Source organism: Calypte anna, chromosome 4B (assembly GCF_003957555.1).
Source record: "Calypte anna isolate BGI_N300 chromosome 4B, bCalAnn1_v1.p, whole genome shotgun sequence".
NCBI classification, from domain to species: domain Eukaryota; kingdom Metazoa; phylum Chordata; class Aves; order Apodiformes; family Trochilidae; genus Calypte; species Calypte anna.
In genome coordinates, this window is record NC_044249.1 from 18425892 (window position 1) to 18444732 (window position 18841).

General features: G+C 42.3%; 2 protein-coding genes across 6 annotated transcripts in view; one reads left to right on the forward strand and one right to left on the reverse strand.

The window, feature by feature from the left end:
* KDM3A (lysine demethylase 3A) overlaps positions 1 to 11456 on the forward strand; it is a 29233-nt gene extending 17777 nt beyond the window's left edge. For all 4 annotated transcript variants that reach the window (XM_030450654.1, XM_030450657.1, XM_030450656.1 and 1 more), the window contains exons 13-26: positions 855 to 1007; positions 1109 to 1204; positions 1513 to 1640; positions 3232 to 3418; positions 3891 to 4060; positions 4798 to 5034; positions 5437 to 5608; positions 6452 to 6542; positions 7093 to 7223; positions 8036 to 8155; positions 8241 to 8380; positions 9822 to 9998; positions 10083 to 10217; positions 10718 to 11456. In XM_030450654.1, coding sequence (XP_030306514.1) covers positions 855 to 1007; positions 1109 to 1204; positions 1513 to 1640; positions 3232 to 3418; positions 3891 to 4060; positions 4798 to 5034; positions 5437 to 5608; positions 6452 to 6542; positions 7093 to 7223; positions 8036 to 8155; positions 8241 to 8380; positions 9822 to 9998; positions 10083 to 10217; positions 10718 to 10798 — 2018 coding nt within the window. In that variant the 3' untranslated portion in view covers positions 10799 to 11456. The remainder of the gene's footprint in view (positions 1 to 854; positions 1008 to 1108; positions 1205 to 1512; positions 1641 to 3231; positions 3419 to 3890; positions 4061 to 4797; positions 5035 to 5436; positions 5609 to 6451; positions 6543 to 7092; positions 7224 to 8035; positions 8156 to 8240; positions 8381 to 9821; positions 9999 to 10082; positions 10218 to 10717) is intronic.
* A 2795-nt stretch (positions 11457 to 14251) lies between these two features.
* Positions 14252 to 18841, reverse strand: part of LOC103535761 (charged multivesicular body protein 3) — a 37108-nt gene continuing 32518 nt past the window's right edge. For both annotated transcript variants that reach the window (XM_030450417.1, XM_030450416.1), the window contains 3 exons: positions 17467 to 17588; positions 16253 to 16367; positions 14252 to 14865 (listed from right to left, as the gene is read on the reverse strand). In XM_030450417.1, coding sequence (XP_030306277.1) covers positions 14732 to 14865; positions 16253 to 16367; positions 17467 to 17588 — 371 coding nt within the window. In that variant the 3' untranslated portion in view covers positions 14252 to 14731. The remainder of the gene's footprint in view (positions 14866 to 16252; positions 16368 to 17466; positions 17589 to 18841) is intronic.

The window sequence follows — 18841 nt, forward strand, 5'->3', positions numbered from 1 at the left end:
AAGGATATATTTTGTACCCTGAGTGGGAAATAAGTAATTTACAGTCTAGGTACTCATTCTTCTTTGAACAATCTGGGGAAACAGTGCTCACTGAGTTGGCACATGAACCACCATGATTTGAAGTAATGATAAAACCTCTCTTGGCAAAGTTGAGCTGAAACAATACCTTTTAATAAACATTCTGTCTCTGACAAACTGACCTTTTCCTGAACGTGAACATATTTTGTTCAAATAGTACTTTGTAGGGCATCATTTATGTAGGAATATTTTTGTACTTGCACAGTATGCCTTGGGATCAGCTTCTCTGTCTTTTACCCCAGTGAGTTACCTGACTGGTAGGCAGGGCCACAAAACAAACAAGTGTAAGGGGAAAATTAATTGAGAACTTCCTTAAAGAGAGATCCTTAGAGGATTAGTAGCAAAGCACAAGTGAAATTATCACTGTTATGTAGTAAAAGATTGACCAGTGTAGAAAGAAGAGCTTGTTAGGTCTCATTGCTCCTTGGCCACCAAGTGCCAAAAGGAAATCTTCAGAAATAGGAGGCAAGATCAAGCTGCAGAGAGGAAACAAAAGAATGGGAGTGGGAACAGACAAAATCAGAAAACTGAAATATGAAATTACATGCAAAAGATGACAAAAAGCTCTTTAATCCTCTTTTGGAAAGTTGAAGGATTATCCTAAGAAAATGGTCTATTGGACAGACTCTATTCTGGACCTGTTTTTTTGAATCTGACAACAAAGGTTTGCTTTGGAGTTCCAATACAAAATCAAGTCTGAGTCTTTTATCACTACCGTGTTTTAATGTGTCTATATCTAATAAACAAGGCTGTGACTAATGTGTCATTTCCTACAGGACAGGTGGCCTGGAAGCGGGCAGTGCGTGGAGTTCGGGAGATGTGTGATGTCTGTGACACCACAATCTTCAACCTTCACTGGGTCTGCTCTAAGTGTGGCTTTGGTGTGTGTGTGGATTGTTACAGGATGAGGAAAAAAGGCTTACATGAAGGTGAGAATGCATACCTGTGGTTTGGTATATCAAGAATAGTAAAATAGGTAGCTTTCCAGAGGAGGATGAAAGATGAAAAAATGAATGGTTTTGTTTTACAGATGATGACTCAGATACTTTCTCCTGGTTTAAATGTGTGAAGGGGCAGGAACATGAACCAGAGAATCTAATGCCTACACAAATAATTCCTGGAAAAGGTATTTTAAATATTTCATTGGGCTGCAAAAATGCTGTAGATTTTTGTTGTACTGAGTCAAGGGTTTTTTTTTTAATTTTTAATAGAGTAAAAGCTTAGTATTTATTGTCAGAAGACTGGAATAGCCTGTGTAGTTGGTACTTATTTATGATCTTTGACCTTTACAAAGAAGCAGCAAAACTTCTTGTTTAATGATGAACTGTTCACATACTATAGTTTACCTGCATAGCATACATAACTTCTCAAAGTCTTGTTGAATGCTGGATATTCTGCTTACACATGAACTCACTTATGACTCTCTTCCTTCAGCTCTCTATGATGTTGGTGATATTGTTCACTCAGTAAGAACAAAATGGGGAATAAAAGCCAATTGTCCTTGTGCAAACAAGCAGTTCAAGGCACTGGCAAAGCCAACTCTAAAGGAGGATTCAAAACAGGTATTGCTATTGTCTTGCACTCTGTATTTGTTTGTCTCAGTCTACTACCAATGTTTGAAGCCAATGGTAGTTGACTTTGTAGCTATGCTAATCCTAGACACTACTGATAACCCCACCATGTAGGTTTTTGTTAAAATCTTGTATTCAGTATTTATCTTTCTGGTTCAGGTGTTTAAGTTTGGGGGAAAATTGCTTTGACACACTGCCTCAGTAAGTGACCTATCCTTGAAAAATGCTCTGTGAGGTTTCTTGGAGCAAAAATAGGATTAGATTATCCCTTGGGTCCTGGAGACATAATAGATGCAGCATCTAGAAGAATAAGTAGGGTGGAAGAGCACTGGGAATCATAAAAGAATTAAACATGAGTAAAATTGTGAGGGCTGGAGTAGTGTGGAACTGTGTAGTAATTTCTCTGGGAACCTTGGTAGAAAGTGTGCTGCTCATTACATTACACAAACCCCTACTGTATGGTTATTTGTAAATGGATGTAGCATTTATTTTGCATTTGAAAACAGCACAAATTAATGGCTTAGTTTTGCAACATCTTGCAAATAATCATCTGGATTAAGTAATTTTAATAATGCTGAATATTTATTCTAAAAATAAGATTATGAATATGTTATTTTAAGTGTAAGAAGCTTGCTGAACTTGATTTCAGTGTTGGTAATCAATAGAAGAGATGAAAAATACTGTGAAGTGTTTAAAGTGAGGAAGATGGTTACATGATTCAAAAATCAGCCTACAACTGACCTAGCTTCAGTCTTCTGTTTCTCACAATTTCCACTGTGAGCCTGGACACACAGCTGCATTGATATTTATCTAAACATCTCTATGTCAAATTAGGTACTGCAACTGGTTGTGTGAGAATAAGCTTAATATAATAAAGTTTTCAGCATTTCATATTATGTCATTCTTGGAATCCTTACCAAGCATCAGCACTCACTGGGAGATGAAATAACATAGGTACAGGTGGAAAATACTTTCTTGACTGAAAATTGAGCAAAGGAAGGAAATTCAGCCAGTCATGCAGGAATCTCAGGTCAAAGCAGTAAGTAGTTCAGGTTAGTCTGATACCTAGAATCTCCAAACAAGGAGGATTTAGTTTGAATAGTAGATGTACAGTAGTCCTGTGCTTGGGTTTTGCTGCCCAGGCTGGTGCTGTGCTCATGAGCTGATGTATTTTAGACCTGGCAGGTGAGAGGACTTTTGCTGCCCTCTTAGGATAAAAATTTAGGAGCACAACGTGTTAAGTGGAATCTACTGAACTAAATCACCCAACTTTGCCCTGGTCTGAGCATCAGCTGTCTCTGAGAGCACTGCAAAGCAGTCCCCACAAATCCATCTGGTGAACTCCACTTTCTGTGTTTCTGTTGAGGGTTGATGGATTCTGTTGGTTGCTCTTAAGGAATCCTGCAGGATCCTCATCTCTGGGCAGTGCTGAGATGCAATGCTGACCTCTTATGGAGGGCAGGTATTTACTGAAGGGTCAAACCAGCTTTTTCCAGTGAAAGAAGGAGTCTGAATTGCTTGCTTCCCTTTTCCAAGTACTCTGTGTTTGTGTCTAATCAAGTTCTCACTTTGTTTTTTTCAGAACTTGGTACCTGGAGAGAGGACCAGCCTTCAACACAACAGTTTTGTCCTGAGCCCACAAGTCACTACCCAGGACTCTCCTTTAAAATCAGCAATTGGGAGTAAACAAACTGCTTCAGTAAACACTTCTCCTTCATTAAGCTGGCTGTCAAACCTAGCAAGTGGAAACGTGAATAAAGAAAACAAAGGTATGTGCAGTGTAGAACTAGTGAAGATTAAACCCTTTTTATGGCTGTTTGTCAGAAAAATGTATTTCAGACCCAGCAGTAGCTTGTGTTGGAAGTGATACAATCTGCCTGCTGGGATGGGTGTTCAGTGCCTGTGCTGCAAAACTGGTCCCTGGTAGTGACTTGTGAGTAAAAACTGGTAGGGTTAGCACATTGTTTTTTAAAAACTGAATTAACCATCCCACTGATGCAATGAAAATTCAGTTTGAGAATAGGGTTTTAAAAATGTGTGATTTCAAAAACTTTGTAGGATTGAAGGAACTTCAATGAAAGGAGTATTTCATCTGCATGTATTGACATGAGATTACATATATATATATATGTACATATTTGTGTATAGGACCACCTTGTCTTAATAAAAATTCAGAGCATATACTTCTCATGGTTCAGAATCCTTACTTCATTTTCAGAGGTGCTCTTTTCTTCATTTCAGAGAAACTCCCCATACCTATTTCAAAGAATGAAAATAAACCTCTTCAGACACTCCCCAGTCTGGCTAAGCCTGCTGCAGCCCTGCAGACATTCAACAGTGCAATATTAACACCTGTGAGCAACAATAACTCTGGCTTCTTACGGAATCTGCTCAACTCCTCTGGAGGAAAGGTATATGAGAAACTTTGGTTTACAGGTTTGATTTGATTTTGCTTAGGTGACTGAACCTGTGAAAGAGGCATTAGTCACAGTGGGTAAATGTCTGTCTTAATTTGGGAAGAAGTCTGTCTATGCTGAAGTGATCACGTTAGTGCCTTGATTCTGGAGTAGTAGCTTAGTGGTACTATCATCAAGACTTGCTTGTTGAGGGAGTGGAAACCAAGTCATAAAGCAGATGAATTTATTTAGGCAGTGTCTGGCAGGCACGTTGATTTGCCTGCCCAGTAGACTGAAAAGAGAAGCATCAAAGAAGTTACAGGTGGAAGGAAAAACACTGCAGTGGGTGACTATCATCACCATACCTCATTTGCAGACTGGTTCACTTCAGAGGTTTCTGGGCTTTGTTTGCCCTTATGTATAGGACTTGAAAATGGGTAAAATACTGGCCTTGGGAGTTCCTTGATGAAACTGCATTTCTGTTCTTTGATATAAAGACAGTCTTGGTTCATGCTCTGTTTCATGGTTCTCTGTAAATGTTGGTGAAATATAAATCAGAACTTTCTATGCTAGAATGCTGCAGACAAAGTGGCATTGGTGCTTTAATGATGGTGTGTTTCTAGACAGCAAAGTCTGCAAGGTTTTTGGTTTTCTGCATGATTTTGAGGTCAAGTGACAGATCACTTCAAGACTGCAGGACAAGGCAATTGGAACGTGCACCAACTGTGTTGTTCTTTCTTTTTATAAATCAGACAGACAACGGACTCAAGAGTACACCCAAAATCCTTGATGACATTTTTGCTTCCCTGGTGCAAAACAGAACTGTTACAGACTTGCCTAAGAAACCTCAAGGACTGACCATCAAACCCACAATCATGGGCTTTGATACCCCTCACTACTGGTTGTGTGATAACCGCCTGCTGTGTCTTCAAGATCCCAACAATGAAAGTAACTGGAATGTCTTCAGGGAGTGCTGGAAGCAGGGACAGGTATTTAGGTTTTCCTGCTTTTCCCATTTTCATGTGCTTTGCCCTTTAACTGAAGAGCAGGGACAAACTTGGTGCACTGATAAGCAACACTAAACCTTCATCAGCTGTACTGCATGAACACTGTTGGATCCTTGGGTAGAAAGATATTTTTCTGTGGGAAATCAGTTTCTAAACACACTGCTGAGCTTAGTGCACTGTATAAAAAGCTGCCTCATATCTTGACATAAAGAATGATCATATGCATGGCATAATTCTGGCAAGGCAGGATGAGCATTTAGTTTGGGAAATAGTGTTAACAAAGTGCCTGTGTTCAGATGTTCAGTACATTTGATGCTTTATTCTGTTTGGAATTAGAATTTCTGGTCTTGAAAAATTCTTAAAAATACACATTATTTTTTATAGCCTGTAATGGTGTCAGGAGTTCATCACAAATTAAATGCAGACCTCTGGAGACCAGAGTCCTTTAGGAAGGAGTTTGGCCAGCAGGAAGTAGATCTGGTTAACTGCAGGACCAATGAAATCATCACTGGAGCAACTGTAGGAGATTTCTGGGATGGATTTGAAGATATTTCAAGTAAGTACTGTGAATTTTTTTCCAATAGGTAAAATATTCAGTGGCAATAATCTTTCCTTAGCACAAATTTGCTATCATTAAGCAGCATAAAGGATGTTTCCAGGCTTTTCCTTTATTCTGGGCAGTTTATCTGCAAGGTATTCTCAACACGTATACCTAGAGTGTTGTGGATTGTATAGAAATTGTCAGCCCTGGGGAGGTTTGGCTGCCTTAGTCTTGTGGGGAAGCATTCTGAGAGTTTGGGACCTTATCAAGCAGGTTCACCTCTCAGCTTTTTTTTCCCAGTTGAGTGAAACATAAAGGACCCTGTGTAGGGTTATGCTCACAAGGTAATTGGGTTCTGTTGGTGCAAGCTTCAGGTGCCTTTTGTTCCTAAGGAACCAAAGTTATCTGGAGTAGAAATAGGTTTGGGGGAGGTGAACTGAGCTACAGAGTTTCATCTGTTTGTGTAATGTAAACTTAGGGAAGTTGGGACTTTGGGGTGAGAGGAGTAGGAGCTGGACATCTCACACCTTTCTTTTCTTTTACTTGATCTTTTTGCTTTGTCATCAACTGCTCTCACCTCAAACACAACACAGATGCCTGAGCTAAGCTGTAGGAAGTTCTTTGGTAGGGGAGCTGCTGGTAAAGGCTGCAATCTGCTGTCTCAGCAGTAATACCCAACTGTGGTATCAGATGAGCTTGTATGTCCTTGGTTCTATGTAAATAGCTGTGAAGTTTATTTGAAAATAAACTGTGAAAAGCTGTGACTTTATTTGAAAATGAGCATTTATTTGTCTTTATTCTTTGTATTTTGAGTTGTACAACTCTTGGAAAATAAAACTTGCTAATATTTGACAACAGGTCGTCTGAGAACAGAAGAAGGAGAGCCAATGGTGTTGAAGCTAAAGGACTGGCCCCCAGGAGAAGACTTCAGAGACATGATGCCTTCTCGGTAGGAGTTTACAAAGCTCAGCATTTGTCTGGTGCACCTCTGAAATAATGTCATGTAGGAATACTGTTAAGTTTTGCCACCTGCTTCATTCACCTTTGAGAAGCAGCTGGTCACATGTGAACCATTTTGTTTCTTGGAGATGCCTGACATACCTACAAATGCTAAACAAGTCTTATGATAAATGTCTGTGCAGTTCATTGTGTTTATTGCCAAATAAAGTGCATACCTAAATTTAGTAATCATTGGAAGCTTTCTGAAAGCCTGAGAAGTTTTTCAATCTAAAGTGCATTTGAAGTTTATTTTTTGCCAGACCTGTTTTTCTGACTCTATTCTATATTAGTAGAGATTATTACACAAGGAAATAGCATTACACCAGAGCAGTTAGATTTGTTTGTCTGCTATATTCCTGTGTTGTGCTTTTTCATGTTGTCCAGTCAACCCCCTAGGGAACAAGTACAGCTTCTTGACTGGAGAAAGATTTGGTTGCAGTCTGTTTTAATCTGCTTTTTTTATCAGTTCCTAACGTTAAATTGTGCTGTGTTACTTTTAGGTTTGATGATCTGATGAAAAATATTCCACTGCCAGAATACACTCGGAGGGGTGGGAAGCTCAACCTTGCCTCTCGACTTCCCAACTATTTTGTACGACCAGATTTGGGCCCCAAGATGTACAATGCCTATGGTAAGGGATCTTTCACTCTAAAGGTCACATCCACCACACACTGAAACTAAAATTTCCTGTAGACTACATGAATCCTGGCTGTTGTAGACAATTTGATTAATCTCATTGATCTGAAAACCAAATTTTGGCTCACTTATAGGTATTACTGATGTCCAGAGCTTTATATCATGTTGTTAAATCTTTATTTGTCCAGATGGTTTCAAGACAATAATATTTATTCCCAATCTTCAATCAGCTTGTTCCAAGTGTATACATGGCCTCTCCTTCCTATAGCTGTCAATGTGTATTCATTGTTTTGCTACTTCTGGCAGTTTAATTTTTGTTATTTTTCCTTTCAGGGCTGCATCATTTAATTTTTAATCTGTTCTTGAGCAGTTCTTTCCATGGTTTGTTCATATGCTGTCAATTAAGACATTTGAAATTTTAGTGGGATCATGGCCAGTAAAGAGATTGTGGCCCCCAAATGTGGCAGCATCTGCCTTGAAGAGTGACTGGTTTTGAGAATGCTTTATTCTAAACTGGTACAGAAACTCTTGTCTTGCAGGACTTAAACAGGATTTTTATATATCATGCAGGCCTTGGTATAGATACACACCAGTGTGTCATCCTGTAAACTGATCCCTTAGGAAGACACAAGATGGGGCAGGGTCCTGAATATAAAGTATATTGCTGTAAATATCAGAATAATTTCCCCATAAAAGTAAAAATTGTCTTTTAAAAGTAAAAACTGTCTTTTTTTTTAGACAGTGTTGCTGAGAGGGCTGTAAGGCATTTTTTTACTAATGTACCTGCTACTTTTTTGTTTGTTTCAGGCTTAATAACACCAGAAGATAGAAAATATGGCACAACAAACCTCCATTTGGATGTGTCTGATGCAGCTAATGTTATGGTTTATGTGGGAATCCCCAAAGGCCAGGCTGATCAAGAAGAAGGTAAAGTCTTTGTGTTCTGGCAGGGTTATTTCTGTGCTTGGAAGGAGAGTCCTTCAGTTTAACTGCTCGTGTTTAATCCCAACAGAAGTGCTTAAAACCATCCAAGATGGGGACTCTGATGAATTGACAATTAAGCGTTTTACTGAAGGTCGAGAAAAACCTGGAGCTCTGTGGCACATTTATGCTGCTAAAGATACAGAGAAGATCAGGGAATTCCTCAAGAAGGTAAGTTACTTGCTCTGAAAACCCCCCCTTTCTCTCTGGGTAGGCTGCAAATATGTGTCCTTGGACTTTTCTTCTTCCTGTCCTTGTTATTCTGGAAACAAATGGAGCTGAGTTGTATCCAAGTGTATCCACATTTATGTGCCATAAGTCTTGTCAGAGCTGAGGAGGGGTCAAGCTTGAAGTTACCCTGGATTGTAACCACCCTGCTTTTTCCTTCACTTCTTACAGCACAAGTAACAATGTTATGTCATGAAAAAAAAAAAAAAAAAGCTGTTTTAGATTTAAGCTAAAACACAGTTTAATGTTAAACCAGATCCTTATTAAAAGGATACATGCAAGATGTTCTTAGGAAATGTCAGAAGAATATGTTCTGCATAAAATTCTTCCTTGTTTTCTTCCTTTTCCTGCTTCTTTCTTCCATACAAGATTTGAATTAAGGGAGAAGCATGAGGAATTTGGGTGATGTTTTCATAGGAGTTAAAGGTTTAGTAGAGATGTCAGATGACATCCCAAAGGGCTTTTTTTCAGTATTTTTATTCACCAGAAGTGGTTCAGAGTTCTGGGTGATGTGAATTCTGGAACTTTGGCTTTCTAAAAGTGGAAAGAGCTGTTATGGTGATGTTTAAAAGGATGAATGGGGTGATAGGAACAACTGTTGGCCTTGTTCAGCCTGAGTGCTCTCTTTGGGCAGAAGCTCTGAGAGGCTTCAGCAGATTTGGTCAGTATTAACAAATCTTATGCAGTATCATGTTTTATCAAGTATTTTTAAGCATTGGCATGTTGAGTTTTGACATCTGTCTCTCACACCTTTTCTCAGTCCCTTCTAGCAGACTTTTCTGCAGGCATGAGGCTTTTCAGCAGCTTGTCTTGAAGCAGAACCAATCTGTTCATCTCCTCCCAAATGAGACTTTGTGCTGCAGCCCTGGGTGCAAATGATTGCTACAACAAATAAAATTTATATGCAACTTTTTACAAATATTTTCTCCCCACACCTCTCAAATTTCTCTTTTGAAGTACTTGTTGTGCTGCCTTGTTTCTCCTGAAAATCTAGTGCGTATCCTCTGTTTAGGTCAGTGAGCACACTGACTAATGCTGGACTCTGGGCAGACACCTCCTGAACTACACTCTGTAGTTTTTACAGACAGACTATAGCAATATAAGTGTTGGTCCCACTCTGAACACGCTTAGCCCTTCTTTCTTCACAAATTTGGTTTGCTTGCCTTTCTTTTATCTGTCTCTTCTACCTGTGAAGCAAGTGGAACTGGGAGACAGTGTGTGTGTCCTTGTCAAACCCAAGGACTGTGGAAGAATCCAAACCTTTCCTTGTGTAACTCCTACACCCGACCATCCAGAGCAAGCATGCAGATGGAGTAGCACAGAGAAGCCAGCTTGTCCAGTGAGCCTGGTGGGTTATAATCTCTGTCATCTTGTGATTTTGTAGGTTGCAGAAGAACAAGGTCAGGAAAACCCTGTGGATCACGATCCCATCCATGATCAGAGCTGGTACTTGGACCGATCGCTGAGAAAACGTCTTCATCAGGAGTATGGAGTTCAAGGCTGGGCTATTGTACAGTTTCTAGGAGATGTTGTCTTCATTCCAGCAGGAGCTCCACACCAGGCAAGGCCCAGGGGCACGCTTGCATTCTGACCTCTTGGGCAGACATTTGAGCACCTGGCTAATGCTTTTTCTTTTTCTCTCTAGGTTCATAATTTGTACAGTTGTATTAAAGTTGCAGAAGACTTTGTATCCCCAGAGCATGTCAAACATTGCTTCTGGCTCACTCAGGAATTTAGATATCTGTCACATACACATACAAACCATGAAGATAAATTGCAGGTAAGGAACCAATGCTCAAAGTGAGCCCTGTCTCTCTTAATCCTTAAAAAAAAATAAACCAAAAACAAAACTGCAAAACCCAACAATCATCCCCCACCCAACTCTTAAGAGGTGGGTCCACACAACCCAGGTTGCTTTCATGTTCAGATCAGCTTTAGTGTATTGAGTCTTGAAGGGGAATTTCCATAGGTTTTTCAAGTTGTTTCAGCAGTTTTGAGTCTTCTGAAGCTTCTGCTGAGATTCTTTAGAAATGTTTTTCACCCAGTTGTTTTGTTTTCTCTCTAGCTGAGCTTGCAACACTTTCTTCAAGCTACAGGGTTTCAGTTTTTCCCCTGTTGGAATTTGAACCTTGTTTTCACAAGTTGATTGAAGTGTGTGCAGATGAGGGTGCTGAAGCTGAAAGGAGAGCCACATGAGGAAGCTGGGAAGTTGTGCAAATGTTTCTTGTACCTCAGAGGCTTCCAAGCTGCCCCTAACCATGCTGTCTGATTTCCTTCTAGGTGAAGAATGTCATATACCATGCTGTTAAAGATGCAGTTGGGATACTGAGAGCAAATGAGTCCAGCCTTAGCAGACCATAAAGTAGAAAGCCTTAACCACACACTATGAAACAGAAGCATTGGCAGCTGTTTTAACTACTCAGTCAGGACCTCTGTGGACTTTGAGATTATATGAATGTTACCTCATCTTCCTTTCAGCAGTACCAGAGGATTGTGGTACTATGTTCTGTGTATTCTTCCAATGTTTACAAACCTGATATGTATATGTAGTAATATGTATGGACTGTGGCATACTGTGAATGCTCAGTTGCAATAGAACTTTATATGGAGTTGCTCTCCAAACTGTACAAAATACCTCCTATAGAACTGTTGGGAACTATTCCAAATTACTCGTTTGAAAAATATTATTCAAGACATTGTAAAGCTTTGATTTTTAAAATTTATTTTGGGGTGGGAGGAAGTTCAGAGTCACCCAGTTTAATAACCAATTTACATAAAAATAAGAATGCAGTTCTGAAATTTCACATTAACATAGAACTAGCATTTAAAAGTAGCTTTAAGCTATTGTATAGTAACATAGAGATGGGGGTTAACCATCTTTAGGTAAATGTATTTAAATTTCTAAATGTTAAAAACTTTTAATCAAATGTCTTCTGTTTGAAACTGCTCTTAATTTGAACTGATGTTTGACTCTCTGGTTTTTAACACTGAATGGTCTACATAAAATTCTTCTATTTCAGATACTGTTCCTTGCTTGGCTTCTTCAATTGATTGCTTAAAATATAATTAATTTGTTCAGGGCTTTGAAATGCAAAAGAAAATTGTATATCATATACTGTTCATACAGTTCAAGTAGTCCAAGGGTATTGAATTAGTGACAGATCTGGTTTATAGCAGTTCTGGTTTGCCCAAAGCATGACCTAATGCTGCTTCTCAGCCTGTGCCAGCTCTCAGGTCTCTGTCCAGGGACCTTCTGCAGCTTCAGGCTCAGTGACACACACACTGCTCCCAAATGCTTAGACTGAAAACATCACAGAACTTAAAACAGGCAGAGAGGGGTCAAGAGTGACAAAGCAAATCTCTAAGAAGCTGAAAGGCACAGGGGAGCTGCTGGAAAGAGCCAGGCTGCGGTAGAGGGAACCTCTGAGCCAAGTCACTTTTCTGAACCTAATGTAACAAACTGACAAACTTTGTGCAAATTTCCCCTCCCTGCTGCCCCAGGCCATGTGTGTGGCCTTCCCACAGGCCCCCTGCAGTGGCTCTCTCCAGGGGAGGTCCCATTCTGTGTCACCTCTGCAGATCTTCAGGTGACCATTTACAGGGAGGTGACCACTGTGCTGTGATCCTCGAGGCAGCTGTGAGGCACTGCCAGCCCTGGGGTGTTCTCCTCCCCCAGGGAAATGTTCCTGGGCCTTGAATTCTGCTGAGCAACTTCACTGTGCTCAGTGAGAACCTCCCTCCACCTCTGACAGTGACTTCTGGGCTGTTTCTAGTCACTTCAGCTGGATTCTGGGAGGAAAAGCAACAAACCCTGCATTTGGTATTGTGTGCTTTGACTAATTAATATCCTTAAAGGCAAGGCTTCAGAGGAATGTTTGTCCCTATAGTGTCCAGTTTGAAGTAAATGAAGTCATGCACTGGAATTTTCTTATAGCCAGGTGGGGTATTTATGGGGAGCTGGGGGACACGTGTGGTACCTCCCAGCCACTGAAATGAGTCACACTGGTGTTACTGGTGTAACACCTGTGTGTGTGTGTGTGTGTGTGTGTGTGTGTGTGTGTGTGTGTGTGTGTACACATGGGAAGACCCATTGCTGAATTTGGATTTTGAGTGTTCTTGTCACTTGTTCCATCTGGTTTGATGGCAGCTGCTACCTCCCCAATCTTGCCAACTCTTCAACTTTTTTTTCTTCTCTCTCCTCTCTGTATTTTTAAGACAACAAACTGCCCCCTTGCCTCTTCTTGTTACCTGTTGGGTGGAGGGAGCAATGAAAGGCACAGTTCTCCAAGGAGTGCACAGCCCTGCAGCACTGGGGTTCCTCTGCTTGCTGTGCTGTTTGCTCCCCTTCCAGCAAGAGGGTGGCAGTGCTTGGCCCCTCCTGTCTTTTTGTGGCTGAAACTGGAAGCTGTTGGGCACCATCCTCCAGGTGTCTGTGTGCCTTGGCCATCACTCTACCCTTGCTGTTGCAACACAGCTCTTTATAGATTGTTTTCTTTTGGTGAGTCTTCCCTAAAATTAGAAACAATTCCCTTTGCCTGTGAAGCTTTGGGGGCACTGACACATCCAGGTGAGAGATGGGGTGGATGTTTCAAAATGCCTTTTATGAGCCAGTTTTTCCTTAAGAGGAAAACTCTCCTTGTGTTTTGGACTCCCTTGACCAGAAGTCACTGCCATGCAAGCAGCAGAGGGCTGCTCACCACTGGTGGTGGTGAGATAGTGAAGTCATAGGAGCTGGGGTGAAGCATGAGGATATCTGAAGTGGCCTCCTCCCTTTTGGGGCAGTGACTCACAGAATGCCAGCAGAAGAGCTCAGTGCCCATTTGCCTGTAAAACTGGATTTGCAGGTGAGCAGATGGGTAACAAAAGCCACTGTGGGTCACAGCTGTTCCCTGAAGTCTGGCTGGAACCAGCATTCATTTTAACACTTCTTGAAAACCTGAAAAAAGGTAATTCCATGGGATCAGGGGCAGTTCTGGTGCCTGCAAGAACCACCCCCTGCCTCAGGGTTGGGTGGAACTGTTTGATCACCCTGAGTCAGGGCTCACCTCAGCCACTTCCCCCCTGCCTGTTTTAAGCCTGGTTCTCTGAGCTGTCTCTCCCTCAGCTGCTGAGCTCCTTCTTCCCCCTGTGTGTAGGGGGCAGAGTGGAGAAGACATTGCTGCTGCCTTGTGTTGGCCCAGAGGGATGGGAAGGTCCCTACCTCTCCCCCAGCAGGGAATTTGCCTCCCTCTGCCTGTTCTGTGCCCCTCTCCTTTCACCCTTCAGCATTCCCCCTGCCCTCTCACCAGTGGGCTGATGGCAGCCAAACCCCTGATGGTGGCATTATCCCTGCTCTGTGCCACCAGCCTGGCTCCCAGAGCACACCCTGACACTTGCCTTTTAGGAGTATGACTTCCATGTGGCTTGGAGTGACAAACGAACAAAACAAAGGTTCTGGAGATGACCTTGTGCAGGTCTCAAAACCTTTTCTCTGGTCGCCTGCTCTCCTCAGAGCTGAGGAGACAGCGCTCCCTCTGGCAGCAGCGGGGAGGCTGCAGTGGGACTGCTTGGGAAGAGCAGAAATCCTGCCAGGAGGGGCAGGAGGGGCTGTGCCTCAGCCTGCCTGGGCTAAAGAAGGCTCAGCCTGGACAGTGCTGTGAGAGTGCAGCCACCTCTCAGCTGCTCTGACTGAAAGCTTTCCTTGAGCCCTGCTGGGAAGGCCCTAAAGAAAAACAAAACAAAACAAAACAACAGTAGTGTTATAAACCCCCAAAATGGTGGATACTGTTTATGAAAAGGTCTGAAGTGATACAAACTAAACCAGTGCACAAGAGCAACTGTTAGAGCAGCTTTAATAAAACTGTAGTGATGTAGTGATTCCAGAAAACAAAGATCTTGCCATCAAAGGTTTTTGGTAGCAGATTAAACCAAAGTGCCTGTCAGGGAAAGATGCTATTTGAGGGTAAGAATGTATTTCAGCACTTTACATCTGAATATTCATCACATGATACCACCACTGCCACTTCACCACAGCCTCTCAGGGGGCAGACAGGCTGCACAGGACACATAAGATAAGCTCTACAGACTGCACTGCCCAGGAAGAAGTATATATTACAGTAGTTTCTTGGAGAATACACTCCCCAGGAAGGAAAAAAATAATATATATATATATTACATAAAATATTCTCACATAAGAAGTTTTATATTTTGAAGTAGGACAGAATATCCCATTGCAAAAAAAAAAAAAAACAAACAAAAAAAAAACTAAACAGAAAAAAACCAGAACAAGGCAAACTGTACACGTGGGTTCCCTCCTCAGCTGCGCAGCGTGGCCAACCGCGACTGCATCGCTTCAATGTCCTCCTCCTCATCAACAGCAGCAGCTGCTCCCATGGGCTCAGGCTCTGGAAGAGCATCTGTGACTTTACTTGGTGCTTTACCCAAGGCCCCTGCAAACAACAACAAAGTTTGTCAGTCTGCATTAGGTCTTCATTTCATAATTTGCAACTTTCAGGTATATGTATTGAGAAGAATTCAACCCAATGCTTCTGGCAAAGGGCACACATGAGATCTGTTTGACTGTTGTAGAATGTTTTGACTTCTGTAGAATTGTAGAATGGTTTGGGTTGGCCATCTAGTCCAACCCTAGCAGGGACATCTTCATCAAGATCAGGCTGCTCAGAGCCCCACCCAACCTGATTTTGAATGTTTCAGAGATGGGGCAGCTACCACCTCTCTGGGCAACCTGTGCCAGTCTCTCACCACTCATAGTAAAAAATTTCTTCCCTATATCTGGCCTTTTTTTAGTTTAAAACCATCACCTCCTGTCCTACCACTACAGCTGTGCTAAGAAGCCTGTCCCCATTTTTCTTTTCCCCTTTAAGTATTGGCAGCCTGCAATAAGGTCTCCCCAGAGCTTTCTCCAGGCTGGACAACACCAGCTCTCCTCAGCCTGTCCTCACAGAGGAGAGGTGCTCAATCACCCTGACCATTTTTGGGGTCCTCCTTTGGACTCCAGCCCTGGGTATAGATAAAAATATAATTTAGTCCATCACTTCTGACAAAGGTCACATGCAAGATGTCTCAGCTCCTCCTGAGCCTCTGTGGCTGCTGTTGAGTTGCCCCAGTGTGCAACTCCCCCCATCCACCTGGCAGGAAGGGAGCTGCTCCCAGCCAGGAAACAGGATGGAAAAAAGCAAAGCAGGATGTGAGAAACCAGGGAACAAGACAGGGGCAGGGCACAAGGTGACAACAGGACAGGAGCTGGTGCTATGTGCAACAGCTGAACACAGCTGTGGGAGTTACATTGGTCACAGCACATTTCACAAGAAATTGAGGTAATGAGCATGCTAAGCATCAGCTAAGTCAGAAACTAAACCAGCAGATCATCACTTCCTGAGCTGTAAGGCAGTTGGGGGGTTGGGTTTTGGTTTGGGGGGCTTTTCTTTTGCTTTGTGGGTTCCATACACACCCCCCAACAACTCAAGTCATTTTACAGACAGGAATCACAACACAGCCTCAGCCTGAAGGCAATGCAGCTGAGTTTGTTCCCTGCCTTTGTCAGCCTGGGAAACTCCCCCTCGTTAAGAAGATCCACTCTGCAGACACACAGAGCTCTGTTACAGCCTCTGTGGGAGCACTGCAGTGACATCAGCATGTGACTGCTGCTTTACTGAACCATAATGGTCTTCTCAGCAGCCAGTGTTCCCTGAGAAACCAGTTTGTCAGAGCACCCTCCCTGTTGGCACAGGCAGAAACACCTCTGGCAGGGCACAGACAAGTCAGAACAAATGAAGGTTTAAAATACCAGGACAAGGCAAAGCCACCCAAACTCACCAGCTGTAATTTCAAAAAGGATTTTATCAATTTCCATCTCTGCTTCCTCTTCCATTTCCTCCTGATCCTCCAGGCTTTCAAAGGTGTCCTCCAGCATTTCCTCTATAATGCCAGCCTAGCAGAAAAAATAAAAAAGGTCCTTGGAAACAGCAGAGTAAGAGGACACACTTCCTGCTCTGGAGATCGGGTTGCTCCTATCCAGACATTTAAAGCTCCAGCTTTAACAGATCAAGGCTATCCTGATGCAGGTCTGCAGCTAATGCAGGGATGGATCTGTACAACTGGTGCACGGGAAAAGTGTCAGAAAGTTAAGGATTAAATGCACATGTTCTCACTTTGAAACCCTCAGGCTATTATTCCTTGTTCTCACCTGTTTAAACACCAAGGCCCCAGCTTGCTACAAGTTTGCAGTTGTGTTTCACAGGATTCAGTCACAAAGCAGAAATTCTGTAACATGCTGTAAAATCAGTGTTTGACACAACTTCCTTTTTTTCCTGTCTGTTAGAAAACATCCCCCTGCAGGGCCTGCACACAGGTATGGCCAAATTGTTCTGGTGCACAAGGGTAAAATTATTAATAAACTGATTCATCCTAAACATTCCGGAGTGCTAAGGAGGGGGCTAAAATAAATTTGGCTGTTGAAAAATAGCCAAAACAGGGAATTAGTATACTTTAAAGTAAAAGCATGTTCATAAGATGGAGACACTAAACTAGAGGTTTTAAATCCCGTATCAGCACAGCCTTCTTGCCTAAGTGGCACTTCAGATTCAGGGGCTGTGGGGGTCTCTCTTAATCACCACTTTCATCCCTGAAAGCAGGAAATTCAGTCTCCCCAGGAAGAGACAGAAGCTCAGAGCACAGGCAGTCACTGGATGCAGACATGAATCCAAGCTTCCAGGCTTAGTTTCCCCTGCCCCTTGTGACCAGGATCACCAAGCCACCAATCTTCCTCCTTCCATCCTCAGCCTGAGCAGCTTTTTTCACCTTCAAGCTTTACACCACACACACTGCAGGTATCTCTGAGTCAAGGTTTACCCCACAGACAGCAACTTGCTAGGAAGTCCCCAGCTATTAATGTGCTACTTTCTACTTTCTAATTTCTGCTTTTCCCTACTCACACAATCCCTCTGACAAAGGGGACACCTCAGTGGTTGCACAGCACGCTAACAACCACCTCTTGTTCACCCAACTCTTATTTATGTTACAGATCTTACCTTCATCATCTCTTTGGACAATTCCCTCATTGTTGCTTGGATTTCAGGGATTTTTACTAGATTTTGCATAGCTTTCATGACTTCTGTGCTCTTCTGCAATGAGCCTGCTACTCTCAGGACAGCTGTGAAGGAGAGGTGTAGAAAAACTTGAATGAACTCTACACCACTGAAAGCAGAGAAGTTATAACCTCCCTACACAGACAGAAGTTTGCTTGCATGTAGGCAATTTAATTAAAAAAAGAAACGGGCATCCCCCTTCTTAATTGTTGTCCACCTTCCTGAAGAAGCCTCAACTCCAACCCACATGTTAAAAAGAAAGCTTTTAGTACAGATAAGGGTCCTGTACAATGGCCTGGAGCAATCCAGATTGCTTGCAGAGATTTCCACCCACTTGCACTCCAGTTCATAAAGACAGAGCCCTGAGGAGCTCCTGCCTGTTCCCCTCAGCAGTCAGAAATCTCACTGAGGCAGCAGACTCACTGACACTGGGCAGCAGAAGCTAACCCTGTCAGAAGTTCCAGTGCAATAATTTCACAGCAAGCAGCAAGCTAGGAAACATACTGAAGCAGATAAGCTAGGAGTAAATATGATTAAAAGGGAATTAAAACAATATTCTTCCCAGAGACTACTCTTATAGCTGAAAAGTTCTAATATATGTTGATATACCAAGGTCAAAATGCAATAATTAAAGGTACTTCAAGGTTCTTGACTTGTGCCATCTAACTTGGCAGCTTCCTAGCCATGCAGAACTCACCTGTTTGTATAAAAAATGGTCTCTCCTTAGTGAAGCAAAATGAAGGTACAGCAAACATTTTTCATTTGAATACTTAATTTCTTTAAGAACATTACACTTGGATTGTTAACAAACTAACAGAAATCCTGTCTTCAGTGGTCATTTCCCAAGATGAAGAGTTAATACAAACCTCAGACTGAATTCTGGATTCCTTTCTATAGCTTGGGGAAGCAGATCAGAACATCCCAGTAAGGTGAAGGTGACAGTAACACCAATAATGCAGAAGCTGCTTTGGTTTTTTTTTTCCTTTTAAGGGACACTTCAAGGTGCAAGGATGCCCCCTGCTTCCCTTTCATGAATGAAGGGCATGAGGAGCCACATTTGACCTATCACAAGATTACACTTGAGGTTCACACTGAGCATCCTGATTTATCACTCCTCCACTGTTAAAATCTGCTAGCAACTGCTAGGTTGGATAATGCTGGGGTGGGGGCAATCATTGGACATCTCAGCAGCACGTGAGGCTCTACCAAGTCTTTCTTTGTCTCTCATGCTTTCTGCTCTGCTCTCATTACAGGCTAAAATGCTCCAGATGGGGACACGGAATTGCAGCAGCCTCTCACCTCTGGGCCTGATATAGAA